The sequence below is a fragment of the Chaetura pelagica genome, unplaced genomic scaffold (assembly GCF_000747805.2).
Source record: "Chaetura pelagica isolate M959 unplaced genomic scaffold, ChaPel_1.0 scaffold21, whole genome shotgun sequence".
Classification (NCBI taxonomy): Eukaryota; Metazoa; Chordata; class Aves; order Apodiformes; family Apodidae; genus Chaetura; species Chaetura pelagica.
Window position 1 is genome coordinate 3,302,740 of NW_009952251.1, and position 18,000 is coordinate 3,320,739.

Sequence of the window (18,000 nt, forward strand, 5' to 3'; positions counted from 1 at the left end):
TTAGTGGTTTTGACCAAAATGGTCAGTGTTAATGAATGTTCTATCAATGTAGTCCATTACTTCTATCCAGTCTTCATGTTTTTCGACCATTTAAATGAAATTCTATGAAGGTCATGATTTTCTCACATGGAATTGTTCTGAGCCTGGAACACTTGTATGTTGTAGTGCCCTGCAAGCAGCGCCCTTTTGGTGATCTGTCTGGGGACTCAGAGTTATTGTCCCTACTCTATTTATAAACACATTCACTGAGTAAGAAATACTTACATTATTCTTTTCTGCTATTTATATCAGTTGTATCACAAATAACTGAAACAGGATCAGGTCTTGTATTTTTTGACATTTGTGGCAAGCCTTGTTGACTTCCTTAAGCGCATAATAACCCCCATGTTTTGTTTTAGAGCTTAGTGCTTTGCCAAACTGGAATATAAAAGGCAGTGCTCAAATAGGAATGTCTCAGAATGATGACAAAGTCAGTGAGGCTGGCAGGGATGGGTAGGCTTTGTTATCTGAACAACCATTTGTCCAAGAAGTTTCCTTTGAAGCAGGTTAGATGAAAGAAGACCACTGGGACATAAATATTTTGTTATTGATCCTAGTTTATATTAAAAGCTTTCTGTAAGTCTGATAAGTCACTTTCTAGGTTGTTTTTGTTGGTTTATTTTTATAATTCCTTCTGTAAAATAAATTCTATGATACACCTGCTGAGGGAGATGGCAAGTACCCAGAGGCAGCCAGCTTTGGCACTTGAGTTCTGGTGGTGTTTGCTATCCTGTGCTGTTCCCACCAGGAACTAATAGAAAATGGACATGGTTGAAGTGATCAGAGACTGGAATGCTCAATGACCAAACAAAAAGGTTGAGTTCACTGAACTGTCATACTAAGGAAAAAATATTCAACTGACAGGACATGCAGAGCACTTCTAAATTCCTGCAGTTGTCTATGAGGTATTTGGGTTAAGCTGGGAAAAACTGGGGTTTAACTTCAGTGCCTTTTCCTTGGATTGCATCTTCTTTCATATCTTTGTAAAGCCTGAATGTGAGTGACTTGATTTTTTTCTGATGACAAAGTTTTCTTAAGTAAGTTTAGTGGAACATGCTCTCCTGTTTTTCAGATGAGTTTACATGATGTTAGCTGTTGGTTAGCACACATTTATATCTGCAGAGAGCCATGGATTCAGCCCAGCTCATTCTGGCATCTTGGTGTGGTGTCCAGGAAGTATTAGCTGCTGTGCAGGTTCCATATAATTAACTGGGAGCACTGTTTTCTTCTTCTAGATGTGTCTTTACAGATCCCTTCTCAATGGAGTGTAGAGTGATCCCACCTTCAATATTGGGGTTTCATCTGACTAGAGTCTGTCTGGAGTAAACTGTGCTAACAGCGAACACATTAGTTTTCCTGAATTATCAGTCTCCTGGAAAGAATGCATTCTTCTATAATTATGTCTATGTCTTTACACATGTACTTGTGTATTCCAGGTTTATGTATCCTGTATCTTTCTATCCTTAAGCAGTTTTTTGATGGGCAAAGATGAAGTATTAAAGGCAGTAAAAAGGTAAAGTGGGGGACTTTGGGGACTAAGTGATGATTTAAAAGCAAGCTATTATTAGATGTAAGCTGTATTATTGAAGAGACAAGAGTGTATGGTCCGTAGAGGGTAGTATAGTGCTATAATTTCGTGCAGGAGTTCTTTTGAAATGAAAATATCAATGCTTGAGTCCCAGAAACCTTTGTTAATTCCAACACTTTTATGTAACAGACCTGAGCTATAAAACTATGCTTATAAAATGGTAACAGTTACTGGCTTTTAAAGAAGGGAATTACGGCTTGACAGAGTGTTCAGATTAATTAACATATATATAAGTTTCTATATGACCACATGATAGCTTTTAAAGAATCATAGATACTGCAGTTCCATTTTGGTCTCATTTTCAAATTAAGAAATAATTTCTTTTGGTCTGTATGATATCTGGAAGAATGTCAATGATAATGGGGCATGTGTGGTATCAAGAACAACAGTGTTAGGTACAGTAATTATTTTTTTTTTTCCCTCATGAATGAAAACACTTTTCTGAAATGTCATTTTTCTTTAATAAAACAGCAAGTAGGCCTGTGATCAGGTAGAGATGCTTTTGCTGTTAAAGATTTATTGCTGTTAACTTTTTCATTACAGGTCATGTATAAAGCTAGCTAATTAGCTCGTTAAGGTAAGCAGTAGTAGGAAAGAAAGAAGTGCAAGTTTCCCCCTAGGGGAAATACATGATGCAAAGTGGCAGGGGCAATGAAAGAAACTGGCAAAACTCTGAGGGTGACACTTACTGTTGTGCAGTTTGTTGTATGGAACAGTTCAGAGGAAGGCTCTGTGTTAATACAGTATTGCATGCAATTCTAAACATTCAACTCCTGTTTGCAGATAATTGAACTTACTGTTTCTGAAGAGGTCTGTTGGTTTAGTTGGCATTATTTATAGGTAGTAGGCTGAGATGTATCTATGGGTGTTCCTGACAGAACACCTGTTTTCAGTATATCTGGAGCTCTGGAATCCATCAGTTAAGAAAGTAATAGTATCATTAACATTTTTTCTGGTAACACAGTACAAACAATGTCAAAAAGATACCTCTGTAGCTGTTTTGAGCTGGCATGTTTCCTCTGAGATTTCTTTTATTGTCAAGTATTTACTGCAGTTTCTATCATTATTAACCATTAAATAAATTACTTTGTGCTCTCTGGTCCTATGAGGGGTTTGTATTTTTCTTATATAGAAGAACCAGTCTTGCAAACTGTGACTCACTTAGGCACTGTCTGCATGCTTGTGGTGGGTAGCCCATTTTACTATTTCAAGCACAGCTTCTCTTCTATTAGTCCCTTTGACACAATGCTAACAGCAGGTCTGCTGTTCCTGTGTATAGTGCTGTATAAAGCTCAAAGCAAATAAATTCTGCTTCTATTGGGAAGTGGGTGAAAAAGTCCTCACACTGTGTTTTTAAGTGCTCTGCTTTTTCTCATTATTTCTAGCAATTAGTCTAGAAGATATATTAATTTATTACATTTTTTTTGGTTTATATGAAAGAGGTAGTCAGATCTGTTGTCTTCTAGAATCAGCCACATACAAGCATTGCAGAAGTACTGTATGCTCATAGAAATCATTGGGAGTGAGAGATCTGAGGATCCAAAGTTCATAGGATTTCATTTCAGTCTTTCAGGGAATGTACATGTTGGTGCAGTGAGGAATATATATAAAACTCCTGTTCCCCTTCATGTTATTGACATTCTGTCAATAGCATTTCTGTGACTAGGTTCTTTTCAGAAGTGATTAATTGGGAGAAGGTAGTTGGTTGCAACAGTGAATAAACAGCAGCTCCAGAAAATCTCCAAAAGTGAAGTTTGGATTGCAATAAAGCTGAGCAGCGTTGCTGAGAAGTAGAAGTCTTGGTGAAATAGTTCATTGTCCTACCCTGCTTTCATGTAGTCGCAATGTGTTCACAGTCTGATTAAGACATGCCCAAGACTTGAATCATGGTTACTTAATATGTGTTTTACACTGTGGAATGTCCAGCACTTGGTATAAATCCTGCCAGCTTTTGCAAGTGCTGAAAGTCCAATTTTGCAGGAGCTAGGAATTCTTGTGTGTCCATTTGGATATAAGTATTGTTCATAGGTCAACAGAACTGCTTAGTTTAGGAAGAACTTGCAGGTCCAGGACCCATAATATTTAGGTCTGATAAACTTTTGTAGGCGATAAATCCTGTTTGCATTTCAAATTTTGCTATAAAGCTTATGGTAAATAGACCATGTTTTTACTCTGTGTGTACACTCAGCTGTGAGGAGGAGGAAGTGGAACCAGCAGCTTCTCCACCTCCAAAGGCCCTGGAGGCACTGTCAGCCAAACATTTTCCTTTGAAGGATAGTTCTGAGGTGCCTCCTCTTTGTTCTGGGCACTAGATAGTAAATAAATGCTGACCTATAACTGCAGCAAACTTAAATAATCCTGAGCAGGCTTGCAGGATGGATTTCTGATCCTTCTGAGTAGGGATAAGCCGATACTTTAACTCCCAGTAATGAAGTACCTCAGCCCTCAAGGAATCATGCTACATGTCTCAAAGCCTTATATAGAATATTGCAGGTTTGTATTTTAGAACTACTGACATAGTGGTGAACCAAGTCAGAGGAACTGAACTGCCAAAACTTTCATGCCTGTCCTCTTATCTGTCTGAACTGGCTGCTATAATTTCTGCCTGCCTGTGGCCATTTCTGTACCCAGAAGTAAACCCTCATGAACCTCACACAGAAGAGTTACCCAGTGGAGAAGGAAAATGGAGAGATTGTTCCAGATAGGGAAAATTCCACAGGGTCAAGGGTAGCCATAATTATGGCTCTTCTGCTGGGCTGGAAGAATGCAGCTGAACAGCAGCAGAGGTCGGGATTAAGTTAAACATAACACTCATTTGTTGAGAGTAAATGCAGTTCTGCAAACAAAACTTTATTCAGTAGGACCAGAAACATGGTCCTATGGTTCACCTTTCTTGGGTTCTAATATAAAGAGCTTCAAGCTTCCCTCAGGTGTGTCATGCAACTTCTTCCAGAGTCTAACAAGACTAAACCTAGTAGCAAGGATCTCTCTAACCATTTTTCATAGCTGAATATATTGAAATAGGAGCAGAAATATAAGCTGCAGTTATTAGGTGTGTTACTTTTTTCCCCTGTTAAGTAACGGAAGTCTCAACACATAAAGTGGAGATAACCAGATACTCTGTTCTTTCTTTCCTGTTGAACTGTTTCTGAAGACAGATATTGAATCATGGATCCTACTCAGACAGAATGAGCTTTCAAGAGTACACTGAAGAGCATGTTAATGGCTTTCTACCATGTTCAGCCATACTTGCATCTCCACTGCCATGACAATGCCAGAGCACCTGTAGGACTGATGCAGAATCCAAACTTTTAAGAGCTTGCATTTTAGCGTATTTTGTTGCATCTTCCAGTTGTGTCTTTTTATTCTCTTTTACCAGTATCAAGGTATCAGAATTAGTGGAATAGATAAAAACAATTGAAGATCTGTATAGGATGATTTAGTAACCTAGGCACAGCCAAGTAATATTAATTTTGATGTTGCTGACATCAGAACGACAGGCTTGTAGGCCATGTGTCCTGCACCTCGACAGCAACTTGCTATGTAACCTGTGATGAGAAACTGTAATGCATTTCTTGGAGATGTAAGCATAGGAGCATCTTGTAAGACCATGGGAATGGTCACCCCAACCCTGCCCCCCATTCAACTTTGGTGAGGGTGATGCTGAGTTTCTGTGGAGTTACTGGTCTGGAGTCCATAAGTCAACATTAATTTTGTGAAGGGGAGAAAGGGTTTCAAAGAGTGCAAAAAGCAGTTATCTTACAGCAAGTAGGATTGTATTATTATACAGGCAAATGTATCCTGAGTCTCTGCCTTTATTCTCTGCAATCCTGTCTTTGGCTGTGAGTGAGTGGTGAGACACTTGTAGCTTCCCTGTTCTCTGTGCCCTTGCCTAGAGTGAGGAAAAAGGCAAGGTATGTTGCCTTGCTGCAGCTGCTGCTCAGGGCACCTTGCACGTGTTCACCTGGGCTGTTCTCCCTTCTATCACAGTTACTAGAGGGATGAGTAGCTCATTTGAGAATTATTGCTTCCATATGAAAAAAAAACCCAAAGTGTTCAAACTGCCTAAAAGGGATGCCACCTTTGAATTCATAATGACAGCATAATATATGTTAATACATTCATCCCAATATACTACTTTCTATTTGAGTAGCAAAAAAACCAGTTTATTTAAGTATTTCATAGATGTGCCACCTCTCTGGGTAAGGCTTTACAGAGAGGTCCATTTTAATATGATTAATTTAAGAATAAAACATACAATTATTTTTTAATTTTCAGCTTACAAGTCTGCTTAAAAATAATAACTTACATTATAACCCTACTTTGTTGAAATGAACTTGTCTTCAGAGATGCATGACGATCTCATTTCCTTCCCTGTAGATCCATACAAAACATACAGAAGTGGCTTTGTGTGAATTGTGGTGTGTGAATACTAGACAATTCTTACCCAGTCGTGACCAAGGACATTTTGTAAGAGCTGGAAAAATGAGCTGATGTTTTTTTATGAACTGAGTAGAAATATAGTTACAATTAACAATTTGAAAAAAGGAAGTATTTGCCAGCTCTTTAGTTAAAAACTCCGTTCAGACTTTCTTTGGGACAGGTTTCCAACTTTCTACAGGTTGAGAGAAAATATATTTCAGTTACAGTTTATTGCGTGCTTTTACAATGAAGACATATTGGGGAACTGCCCAAACTTGGACTCTGAACAGAAGTGAACTGTGACTCCCTGTATGCATGTGTCCTTTTCATTGCTCCTCTTGTGCATAGGGCTGGTCAGGGAGGGTTTATAGTAATTTTTGTTTTGTTTTCCAGCTGAAATAAAGATCTGTTTTAAATACTATCATGGTGTTAGTGGAGCCCTCCGAGCTACTACTCCGTGTATCACTGTGAAAAACCCTGCTGTCATGGTAAGTTTAGCTTTTTTTGTTCATTGTATTTGTATAAGATGATAATATTAGCTGTCAGACAAACCTATTGATAAAAGTTTCCTAGTTTTACCATAAACTGCAGTTTCTGTAAGTTTATATTCCCTGACAAAAATAATTAAAATTGGGAAATTGCATGTCAGATCTGACTACGAATAGTATTGTTTCACAGCTCACAGGAGACATATAAACTCTGAACACTTTACAGAAGCAAGTGTGTTACAGTTGATGAGCTTGACAGCCACTGTCTTAGATCAATTTAAAAACTACAGCCAGTAAAAAATTTTAAATTCTAAAAAATTAGAAAATGCTTCTCAAAATAACCCTTAAAATGGGCTGTGTGCTGCACTGCATTGTTACTGAGAAGCAGAGTGATTATATTGGATGAAGAAACCACTTGAACTTGTGTGTTTCCTTGACCTTGTCATGCTATCCACCAACATTTTTAAGATTCATTGTGCAAAGGGACATCTGAACTTCTGTCTTTGTGCATTCCTTGGGAGCTACCTGAAGACCTGTCTTTCAGAGTCACTGGTCAAGCTTGAGGGGGTTAATGGGCCCTTGCTCTTGGAATTTCTTTCATTTGAAAGGTAGCACAGGGTCCTGGGTATTCTACAGAATTTGCACTCCTGCTAGATAGTGTAATTTTATGTAAACTTTTTTGTTTGCACTAACTGTGCAGACTTCCAGTAATAGTGAGCTGTTGGTTTCCCTGGTGAGAATGTCCTATTATAGCTCAGATGTGGCTTCCTAAAAATATCCCATTGGGTTAGTTATATGTAAGTATACCTAGTATTATATTTAAATACCTATTATTATATTTAAATACCTTACACCATTTTCATGGTTTTGGTGTTAAGCTAAATTACAGTGTAGCAGAATATACCTCCTTCTCTTGGCATGACCTTCTCTTGGTTGTGTCTTGCTACAGAAATGCTGTTCATGGAAGTGGTAAGAGACTCGTAGCACACCCACTGTCTTTTTTTAAGCTGCAGTAAGGTACCTGATTACTTGGATCATTCTGTGTTTCCATGCAGAATGTTTGGTGGAAGTCTGGTTTTCCTCAAAGTGGTGGCATATCTCACCAGACATTTCAGGCCATCTTCTTTTTAGATAAGCAGCTAACATTCATTCTGTTGTGTTCATTTGAACCAGTGGAAATGCGAGGGCTAATCTAGCAGTGAGAAACACTGTGTTAAATCAGGAGAGGTAGCCTTGGCAATACAAAAAATTGAGCTTGTATGCTGAAACGAAATAATTGTGCTTGGCAGAGAAAAACTGAAATTGCTGCTCTGGTCATAATGGAACAGGAAAAGGGTATATACCAAAACTATGGAAGTGCTAGGAAGCACTGTTAAAATGAATTTTATTATAGCTGAATGGCAGGCAGATCCTGTTTTCTATAGAATGAAGTAATGATTAGCAATGTAAAAAAATATTATTCAGATTCAGTGATGTAGCAGAAAAGCAGATGTAGAATGAGGAAGGCCTTTTTTGTTGATGAATAATGTTTTTGACAAGAAAACGGTGCATAAGACAGAATAAGCCCAGGGAATCTGTCTGTAGATGAGGGGACACTGATCTGGCTGGAATTAACCCTTTGCTTAATTAAACCCTCATAATTTGACTACCAGCTGTCAAGACTTATGTGTGCATATAAATTCGTTGGTGTAATGATGTCATGCTGGGTGGGAAAGTGATGGTTTCAAGCACTCTGGTGAGAAACATCTTACCCTGAGGACAGGGGTATATCATGAAGCCAGCAGTGAGGGAAGGGAATGTACTGGTTGGTGAGCAGCAGAGCTGGCACAGGGTGTTCCCTCACAAGACGTCCGAGGCCCACAGGGACGTCAGGCATCCATGTCATCACTGGCTCTTCACCCCTTTATTTGATTGCTTGTTACCTATGAAGTGTTAGAGTTTTGCAACAGGAGAAATACCATGTATTTGCTAGTTCTGATTAAATTCCCTTGTGCTTGCTGATCATCCTGGGAAGTATTTGGAAACGATTGATATTAAGTAGCTTAAAGCAATAAAAACAAATAAATTATTATGTTTTTGATTAATGAAAAGTGATTTCCTTGTGGCTACCACTGCTCCAGAAACTGCTTATGAATCTGATAACTTCAAACAACTGTTCAGCTGCTCAAAACTGCTTTACATACTTCACCTACACATATAGATGTGCAAGTATTTATTCAGCTGACTTCTTTTATCCTTCAGTAGATCAGATCACTTCCTATTCTGTCACGTGTATTAGTTTCTTCCCCTGCATGCTGCCTAACAATTGCATTTTCATCCTGAAGTATACACAAAGCAGATGAAAACTGTGGCATATTGCATTTTTTCTTCTCTTCAGATGGGAGTAGAAGGCACAGATGAAGGTGCTTCTGGAGCCCAGCACTCTAGGAAGTTAGTCAGCTTTACTCTATCAGGTAAAAAACAACACTACTTTTAGTTTTTTACAAATTATTGTTTAAAAAAATACGTTACTGTTTTAAATAACATCAAAGCTAGAACATTTTTCTTCATTAGTCTCTGTAGGAGCACACTCTAGTGGCTTGAAAGATGTAATTTCTTTAGAACTTCTCTTTCTTGGAAACAAACTAGAATCATGGATCTCCAGGAGTGAAAGAAGTGGATTTGATGGATCCCAGCATGAAAAATTTGGAGTAATTTCCAGATTGCACAAAGGGCAGTTCTCTCAAATTGAAAAGTGGAAAATTTAGCTTGTAAATAAAACGCAAACTGATTCCATCACTTTGAAGTAGTAAAAAAACTACTGGTGCTGCAAATGGTGTTTTAGATGATCTTCACTTGTAAAACAGCTAAGCTGTCACTACAGCAAAAGAGTTTTAGAGGTACAGTCTACCAGCTACCCCTGTTTGATTAGTGCTTTATTCCATGGGAAGTCTTGTGTGGGACTAAAGCATATTCAACTTGAGCAAAGACAGAAAAAAAGCTGCTTATGAATCTTGAAGAGCTGACAGTGAAAACATTTCAAAATAGTAGGGGTAGAGCAGAAAAAAAACACTTTTTGAAATAATCTTTCAGCAGTTATCTGGGATAGAGCTGATAGGTTGCATAGACTCACATAAATTGTACTATAAAAATACTTGTTTTAAAAATTCTGAAAACCTTAATGTGTTTAATAGAAGGTTGTGACTCAGCTTGAGGAGTCCCCAAAATTAATTTTGAAAGGTATATTGACTGAAAGCTCTAACATTTCTCCCAGAAATTGATTTTTCCATTTGCATGTGCAAAGTTGTTGTTTTTAAAGGCAATTACCCTTTATTTCATGGCATTTCAAATGTGTGGCTCAATTTTGAATTTTTTTGTAAGTATGTATGTGCCAGTTGCCTGAGTATAATGGAAGCTGCATGCAGCATATTGGAGTACCTAATGGAGAAAGACACAAAAATCCTATGTTTCAGCAAGCCTAAAAGTTTTACGGTTAAGTTTAAAATCCAATATTAAAATATACCTCCTTCTTTTTGCTTGTGTTGAAGCTTTCATTATGCTTAAAGTCCTTAGGTATGAGAATACATGCCTGCAGAAATAATGATTTACTGTTGCAAGTCACAAGGGCTGAACTAGTGAGGTTTCCCTAGAAAGTAGGAAGCATTTTCAGAAAACTTTGCCTCCGTTTATGTGAGATAGGTGATCTTCTAAGTTAGGAGAAAGTGCGCATCATAGTTCAGAGCAACTTTGATGGTGAGTATTTATCAAAGTCTCAACTTTGGAAAAGTATGAGTTCACTACACTACCTCCCACACAGTATTTTGTATTAGTGCCTTCCCCCTACCCAAAAATAGTACTGTGTGATGGGGGTTTTTTTGTTTGTTTTTGTTTTTTCTTTTTTAGAGTGGAAATACCTTACATACTGAGAAAAAACATTGGTAGGGGAGCTACAAGTTAATTCTTTTTGTTTTACAAATGACTAGAGGCTAAAATGTAAATGAGGATGTTGATACCTTTCCTTCCTATGTTTTCTTGGGAAAACACTTGACTTCCTGCTTTAACTGTCTTCTGTGCACCGGGTCCAGTTAAAATATGAGTAATTTTAAGTTGCTTTATTTAGTAGTTTATGGTGAGTTGATTTCCTGGGTAATATTTCAGGAATGCAGTACTTTGTGAACTAGCTTTAATTTATTCGATTCCTTTTTTCGTCCTTCTTGTTTTGGTTTATAGATATTAGAGCAGTTGGACTTAAAAAAGGCATGTTTTTTAACCCTGATCCTTATCTGAAGATGTCCATTCAGCCAGGCAAGAAGAGTACATTTCCTACATTTGCTCACCATGGCCAGGAAAGAAGGTCGACTATCATCAGTAACACAACTAATCCTGTTTGGCACAGGGAGGTAATGTATCCCTTTTGAGAGCTGCCTGCCAGCTGATGCAGTGTACCAGGCTTGTGTTTTCACTTTTTGTATTAGTCCTTGCTCTCTGAAGGCTGTGAGCTTTTTGTAGCTAGTTATTTAAACTGACACAGAAATTGTAGTAATTTTAGGGGCCCTGTTGTTGGATAGAAACAGCTCTCATCTGCGTGTTTAAGCTGTGTATTCAAACTGCACTGCTGCGAGGTTTTTATTCTGTACTCTGGTAACAAGAGTTGATCTCACTCATCAGCCCGTTGGACTTCTTGAAATTGCAAAAATAAATTCATTAAAGTTGATTATATGTTGTGAGAAGACTATTTAAGAGAAGGTACAATAAGTGAGAATTTATGTTCAGTGATTGCAACAACTGCTCATTTGGAAGTGATACTCTGGTTGTGCCTCACGGGTGGCAGGCTTTCAGTACAGTCAGGCAGAGGGGATCCTCTGTGGTGTAGCCTTTGTATGTGCTGCTGTAGGAAGGAGAGCCCAAGGAGGCATTACAGCACCACCCAGCAAGGAGGCCAAAAAAAGAGCAGTTTGGTAGAAGTCAGTTTTCCAGATCTGTTTATACTGGGGAAGCTGTCCAGGTCTCGGAGAAGGAACTCAGTCTCACAACTGTCTTTGAGGACAGAAGAGCCAGGCTTTGCCTTTGAAGATGTTAATGTTAAATGTTTATGTGAGGAAAAAGATGAAAATACTGACACAAGTCCCTAACCCTTTCAGGACCAGGGAGCAGCATTCTTGATCTGCGTCTCTTTTCTAATGAGCAGATGCCTGTGCTATGTTTCCTGAATGTAAATGTGTTCTTTAGGAAGACTGGAAAATTGGGTGGGCTTTGGAAATGTTCCCACAAATCATAATCAAACCAAACAAGCAGTAAAACAGAACAGAGAAGGACCAGCATTAGCAGTGCTCTGGGGTGCTTGATTGTGGCAAAGACTGCAGATATATGGAAGTCTTGAAAAAATCTTAAATCAGAGTTCTTATATCTAAATTGATTCTTCATCTTTCTGTCTGTCCATCTATCCAGTAGATTGAAAGACTATCAACTCTTATTTTGCCCCTTTTTTCTCCTCCAATTGTCCTTGTTTTTTAAGCTTATTAGAAAAGTGATAATGTTCCCTGATGCAAGCATTCTATCAGCTTGCTTTAACTGTTGGATCAGCCCTGTAGCCATGATCTGATGACAGCAGCTTATGATCCCTTGGCATATGCTGACCAAGTGATTCAGAATTGATAGTTTTTTACATCTACTCCTTTTTGCCAAGTAATTTGCAATTTCATAGCAAACTGAGAGTGACAAATTTTTAAGTTCTGTTTATCACAGGAGCCCAGCTCTGATGGCTGCCCAGCACGGGGAAGTGTTTATTCCTGACTCAATTTAATGATTGTTTTTGAATATGTTTAGTTAATGCCTACAACTGAACTGAAGAGTTCTTCCTTGGTCTGTTCCTTGCTTGGTACTTCTTCAGCTGTCTAGCCAAATGCATGTGAGGCATTGTACTAAGCTTGCGATTTGCTCAGAAGTCTCAGAGATGGCAGGTAGTGAAAGCGTAACTAGATGACCTCAGCTTTTCTGAGCAAGGTATACCATGCTTTTGTGTTTGTATATTTGAAATATCTTAATATCTAGAAGATACTAAGTTCCTAAGCTTGCTTACCTGAAGGAATTTTTTACACACGTGCATGTGTCTGCCAACATGCCTGCTCATATATGTGTTCTGTACCACTTTTGCTTCAGGCAGACTAGACAGAACAGCACGGATCTCGAAGCTGAGTTATTAATGAACTGCATGAAAATTGATGCTAGGGTGAAGAAACTTATCTGTCAGTGTGTTCCCTTATAGGGAGAGGTGGAAGAATGATCTTACCAGACATCATGAAATCTTTTATAAATTAGCACCATGTTGTTTAAAGGCCCCAAGTGCAGCAAACGGCTCTGATGGAGCTTGTTGAGAAGATTGGTGAACTCAGGGGAAAAAATCCATAGAAAATTATCTTCCTTTCATTACAGTGCTCCTGAAAATAATTTATACACCATTACCCTTTTGATTTCCTGTCATGCATCCAAAATGCGTACACAGCGTGGTGTTAGAAGGGAAGTTTACCTAGCACAGCCTAGTCCTCCCTCCTCCATTGACCTGGCTACTCTTCTGTAACCTGATAGAGCACAGCAAAGGGTTCCTTCCTTTTTGTTTTCTATCCAAATTGAATCGAGCACTAGGATACATTTCTTGGTCCTTTCTGATGTAGACCATAAAGTGCTTTTATCCAGTGCAGTTTCATACTAAGCAATTATTTTCAAGGAGCAATAAAAGGGCATGGGTTTCCTTTTGGGTCTAGTTACATCTGCAAAAATACAGTGCTTAATAGGTGACGTTGATGTTATTTTGCAATATAGAAAATGCTGTCATCTGTCATTCCTTTTGGAGTTCACTGCATGCCTAGTAGTAATTATGTACATATTTCCTGAATCAAAATGTATTGATACAGTGTCAAATATGTTCTTTCCTTCCAGAAATATTCTTTTGTTGCACTTCTAACAGATGTCCTGGAAATCGAGGTTAAAGACAAATTTGCCAAGAGTCGTCCGATCATCAAGCGCTTTCTTGGGAAGTTAACCATACCAGTTCAGAGACTACTGGAGAGACATGCAATTGGGTAAATACGTTCTTCATCCTACCTTCTGCTAGTCCCGGAGACTTTAGCATCTAGGGTTCTGGGATAGAGCGGCCTTTCTGCCTGATGGCACAGACCAGCAAATTTCTACTGCATCTGTAATAAGAAATCTAGTAGGAATTTTAGTATCCTTATTGCCTGACCGGAAGATGTCAGTGTTTCTAACCTTGTTCTGAATGCACGTACACCTGTATGTATTTCTGTGTTTATAACTTGTTGTCAACCTGATTTCTTTATACAAAAAGTATTACCCTCACAAAAAACATTACCCTCTGGTTGGCAAGTGAAGAAGCAAGGCATTATGACAATACTACATGACTGCAAATTTTTTAGAAGAACGACATTTTATTGTCTCACTTCTTTTAGAGTTCAAGTATTTTTAATTGTCAGCTTTGTAATCAGAGACTGAATATCTGTTCAGCTAACTGGCTAGAGCTGCAAGGCTGGGACCTCTCACTTTTCAGATTTCATATAAAAAATTGATATGAATAATGCACTGATGGGACTAAAAAATTACCTGTTGTGCTATTTAAAAAAATTCTGTTCATTTTTTAATACCTGACTATTGGTATAAAGATGCAAGTCAGTTAGAAAATGTTGTTTTCTACTTCATGATAGTTATGGAAAGGGACCATATTATAGTCAAGTGAATTCTCCAGTGAGGTCTTCATACAGCCATATTCCCTGAGAAGAGCCTCGGACCTGGTGATTAGGTGCTGTGATACACTGCAGGTCTGAAGCAAATGGCTGAAAGACTGCAAGAGGTGCAGCAGTGTGTGCAAAAATACAATACAATATTACATTTAAGACAGAGAAGTAATTGTATGATTTTGTTAACATATGTTTACATTTATATTAAGTATTTTATAAATTAGAAAAAATAATTCCTTAAAAGACAGTAGGAAGAACTGAATTATTCAAGTGTGTTTTGTATAGGACCTAACTCTAAAGTCTGTTAAACTTAATGTGTCTCCAGTAACTTTAAAAGATGACTGGACAAGGCCTATGAGGAATAATGGTGAAATAAAACATGTGTATTATTCTCTGAAAGTTTTAAGGGCATGGCAGTATCATCATGCTCTTGCACAAAAAGCAGGGTTAAACAACTGGCCTCCTTTTTCATGGATACTCTCATCAAAGTAACAAGTTGTGGAAATGGAGAAAATAAAGTTTGATTTGAAAGCAGTTTTCAGCTTTAGGTTTCTAAAGTGGTGGTTACATCAGTAAGTAAAGTCAAAATAAAACTGTAAGTAGCTTAAAATTTTGATTGTCTTCTGATACAAAAATTATTTAAAAAAGAAAAGCTGGCCGTTTTGGGTTTTTTTTTGGTAGTGATATATAAGAACAGTTAGGTGAAATCCTTCATCTGTAAGTTTCAACAAATTGTGATAAGTTGAGAAGCAGCTTTTTCTAGTAAGTATGCATACTGCTAGACACTCAGAAACAGCACCAGGATACAGACTGGTTTCAACACCTAGTTCAGGGTGTTTGTTTCCATGTTAAACCCCAAAATGTGTTCCTGTTGTCAGATTCCTAGAGCTTTGAAGTCTGTAAATGACCCATTTGCTGTGTTCATCAGTTTGTGTCTACGTTTTTTCAAACTGGTGTTCTGGAAGACATTTCCTCTGTTCTCTCTACTTCAGTTCTGTGTATTTGATATATCAAATCTTCTTAGGATAGGAAGGGCGGTATTATAAAATATGTAGTAAGAATATAGGTAAGTATTCAGTTTGGTTTTGCTGTACTGCTGTTAGAAGTGACACTAAATCAGTCTTGTAGATATTTTTGTCTCTTCATCTGAAATTTATTTGTCCTTTTACAGTTTTTGCATGCCAGTCAGATGTCAGTGCCTTTTTCCTAGACATTGTAAAGACAACATTACATCAGAAGCTTTTCAAAGGAAAGGAGTGGTTAATACAGATGTGAAGTAGGCATGTACCAAATTTATAATCAACTTCTGATTCTCTTTTATAGTATTTTTGGTGAAGCAAGCAAAACATCTTCACTTTCTTTTTGATTTTTATGATGTCAAGGACAATGTAAATCCTCTACTGGGTTGACACGTAAATTTGGAAAATTACATTAATGAAGTCCAACGGCTTAGAGTGCACCATATGCTTAACTTGCTCTTCTCTGTATTAATTATTAGTATTAATGAATGAAAAAGTCAAGTCCAGAACCAGCTGTTTTTAAACAGACTGGACTAAAATTCTGCCTGGCTTTTAGCTGTCAGAATAGCTCACAAGTTCGTGTAAGAAAATGGCCAGGTGGTTTTAAGATTAATGGAAAATGTGACAAATCAGCATGAGAGTCATCTAGTACTGTTTCAACTGAATACAGAGCAGACTTTATTCATGTAATGGCTTTCTGTAGTCTCAAATAGCCTGAGTAATATAAACCTTATGTAAAAACTGTGGAAATCCCAAATGGCAATCTTCTGAGAACTGTAATTGGAGTACAGAGCAATGAATCTGTGATAGATCCCAGAAACACTGCTATAATAGTTTGATGGACTGTTGCCCATAGAGCAAGGTGGGCAGGCTGCTTTGCCTCATGTTGTCCACTCAGGACTTGTTTTGCTAAAAATCTCATGTGTGGTTGCAAGTTGCTGTAGCTTGTTCAGTAATTATCTCACATTTGCTTAAGTCTGTCACTCATACTGCAATAGTATTGCTCCCAGTGAGGGGGAGGTGTTTATACCAGTATACATTTAGTTGCATAAAAAGCAATAATTTCCTATTAAAATCTTCAGCAGGCCACTCTTCCTTCAGCTGCCTCAGCTGTACTGAGATGGGCTTCGGGTTCTGGCTGTGCCTAATAAGAATGGATAGCCTAGGTTCTGATCCTAACTCTCAAGCTGACTGAAGTGCTTAATCAAATGAGCCTCACTGAATTCAGTGACCCTTAAGAATGTATTTGAAGTTAAATCTGAACATGAATAGCTTTTCTAAATAAGAATGCGGAAGTGCTTTATTGAATGAGATGTAAAATACGAAGAAAATACCTAGGAATTTTGTATATAGTAAAAAACCACATGGGGGCAGAAGGGTTTAAGAAATAAAAGGTTTTGTTAATGATAAAATAGACTTTTTCAGTTGGAGGAATGAGGAGTGTAGGGGTAAGATCATCCTTGGCAGTTTGATTTTTTTAGGACTTATGAAGAGATTTAGGGATGTACAAGAATTTCTGGGGCTCAACCTATATTTGGAAACTATCAAAAGTAGTTCGTTGGGCTGTTTCATGTGTTAACTAGAAATATTTTACGCCATTATTGTTTGTGCTTTTCCATATGAGCCTGAGTATGTGGCTCATTTTATGATTGCAATAGAAATTACATTCTGCCATGCTGATTCATCAGATAAGAGCCTCTGATACAAAATACTGAAAAAAATAAAAGCAGTTAATAAGTAAAAAAACCCCCAATGTCTTTGTTTTTGCAGAGACCAAGTTCTCAGCTATAATCTTGGAAGAAGGCTCCCAGCTGATCATGTAAGTGGGTATCTCCAATTCAAAGTGGAAATCACATCTTCTGTTCATGAAGGTGAGAATCTTACCTCCAGGTAGTTGTATGGAGAGAGTTCATTTTTAGTATTTTCAGTGATCATTTAATTTCTCACTGTGTAAAGTGCTTTTATAATAGATTTTTCTATCGGGATTCAAAGTTTAGATATATCAAGTACTGTTTAGAAGATAATTCTGAAACACCAATACTTACCATACTGTTTTCCTTTGTCTTTTGTTAGGTAGACTTAAAATGAATTTGCTTATGAGTCTCATTTTATGGGCTAGATTGGTTAATCGAATTCATTGTTTCTCTTCACTTTGTAACACCTTTAGCTGAGATAAGCAACTGTGAGTAAGATCCCACTTGTGCCCTGCTGATGTACATGCAGGTCACACTGTCCTGTCTCTCTTTTACAGGACTCTGTCCTTTTTAGAACTAAAAGTGTCTATTATGGGTATGAGGGTACATGCATCCATTAGGCAATTATTTTCTTTCCCTTTTTTCCTGTTCTTAAGGCTGCTAGCAGAACATGGCTGGTACAGTTACATGCTTATCACATCATATATTTCTACTTATTTAGATGCTTGTAATCTTAGATTCTCTTTCATTAGATAGACCTTTTGATAGTGAGAGATATTACAGTATCTTTTAACATGGTAGAACCTTCTTGCCTTTCTTATAGCTGTGTAGTCCTGTATCTTGTTACTACTTTCTCTCTGTCACCATTTGAAAAAAATGCTGGTCTTCAGTCCTGTTTGTTGCCAGGCTCTCTAGTTCACAGACACCACTGTTAAGATTTTGCAGATGTTCACAGGCACATCTGGTTTATTCAACTCTGTGCCTCTTTAATTCCTGCGTGGGAAGTTACCATCTTACCTCTCA

General features: G+C 37.8%; 1 protein-coding gene across 1 annotated transcript in view; it reads left to right on the top strand.

Annotated features, from left to right (window-relative positions):
• Window positions 1-18,000, top strand: part of HECW2 (HECT, C2 and WW domain containing E3 ubiquitin protein ligase 2) — a 103,602-nt gene that overhangs the window by 37,583 nt on the left and 48,019 nt on the right. The window contains exons 3-7 of the mRNA XM_010007368.1: window positions 6,443-6,537; window positions 8,915-8,990; window positions 10,747-10,916; window positions 13,453-13,595; window positions 17,054-17,154. Coding sequence (XP_010005670.1) covers window positions 6,443-6,537; window positions 8,915-8,990; window positions 10,747-10,916; window positions 13,453-13,595; window positions 17,054-17,154 — 585 coding nt within the window. The remainder of the gene's footprint in view (window positions 1-6,442; window positions 6,538-8,914; window positions 8,991-10,746; window positions 10,917-13,452; window positions 13,596-17,053; window positions 17,155-18,000) is intronic.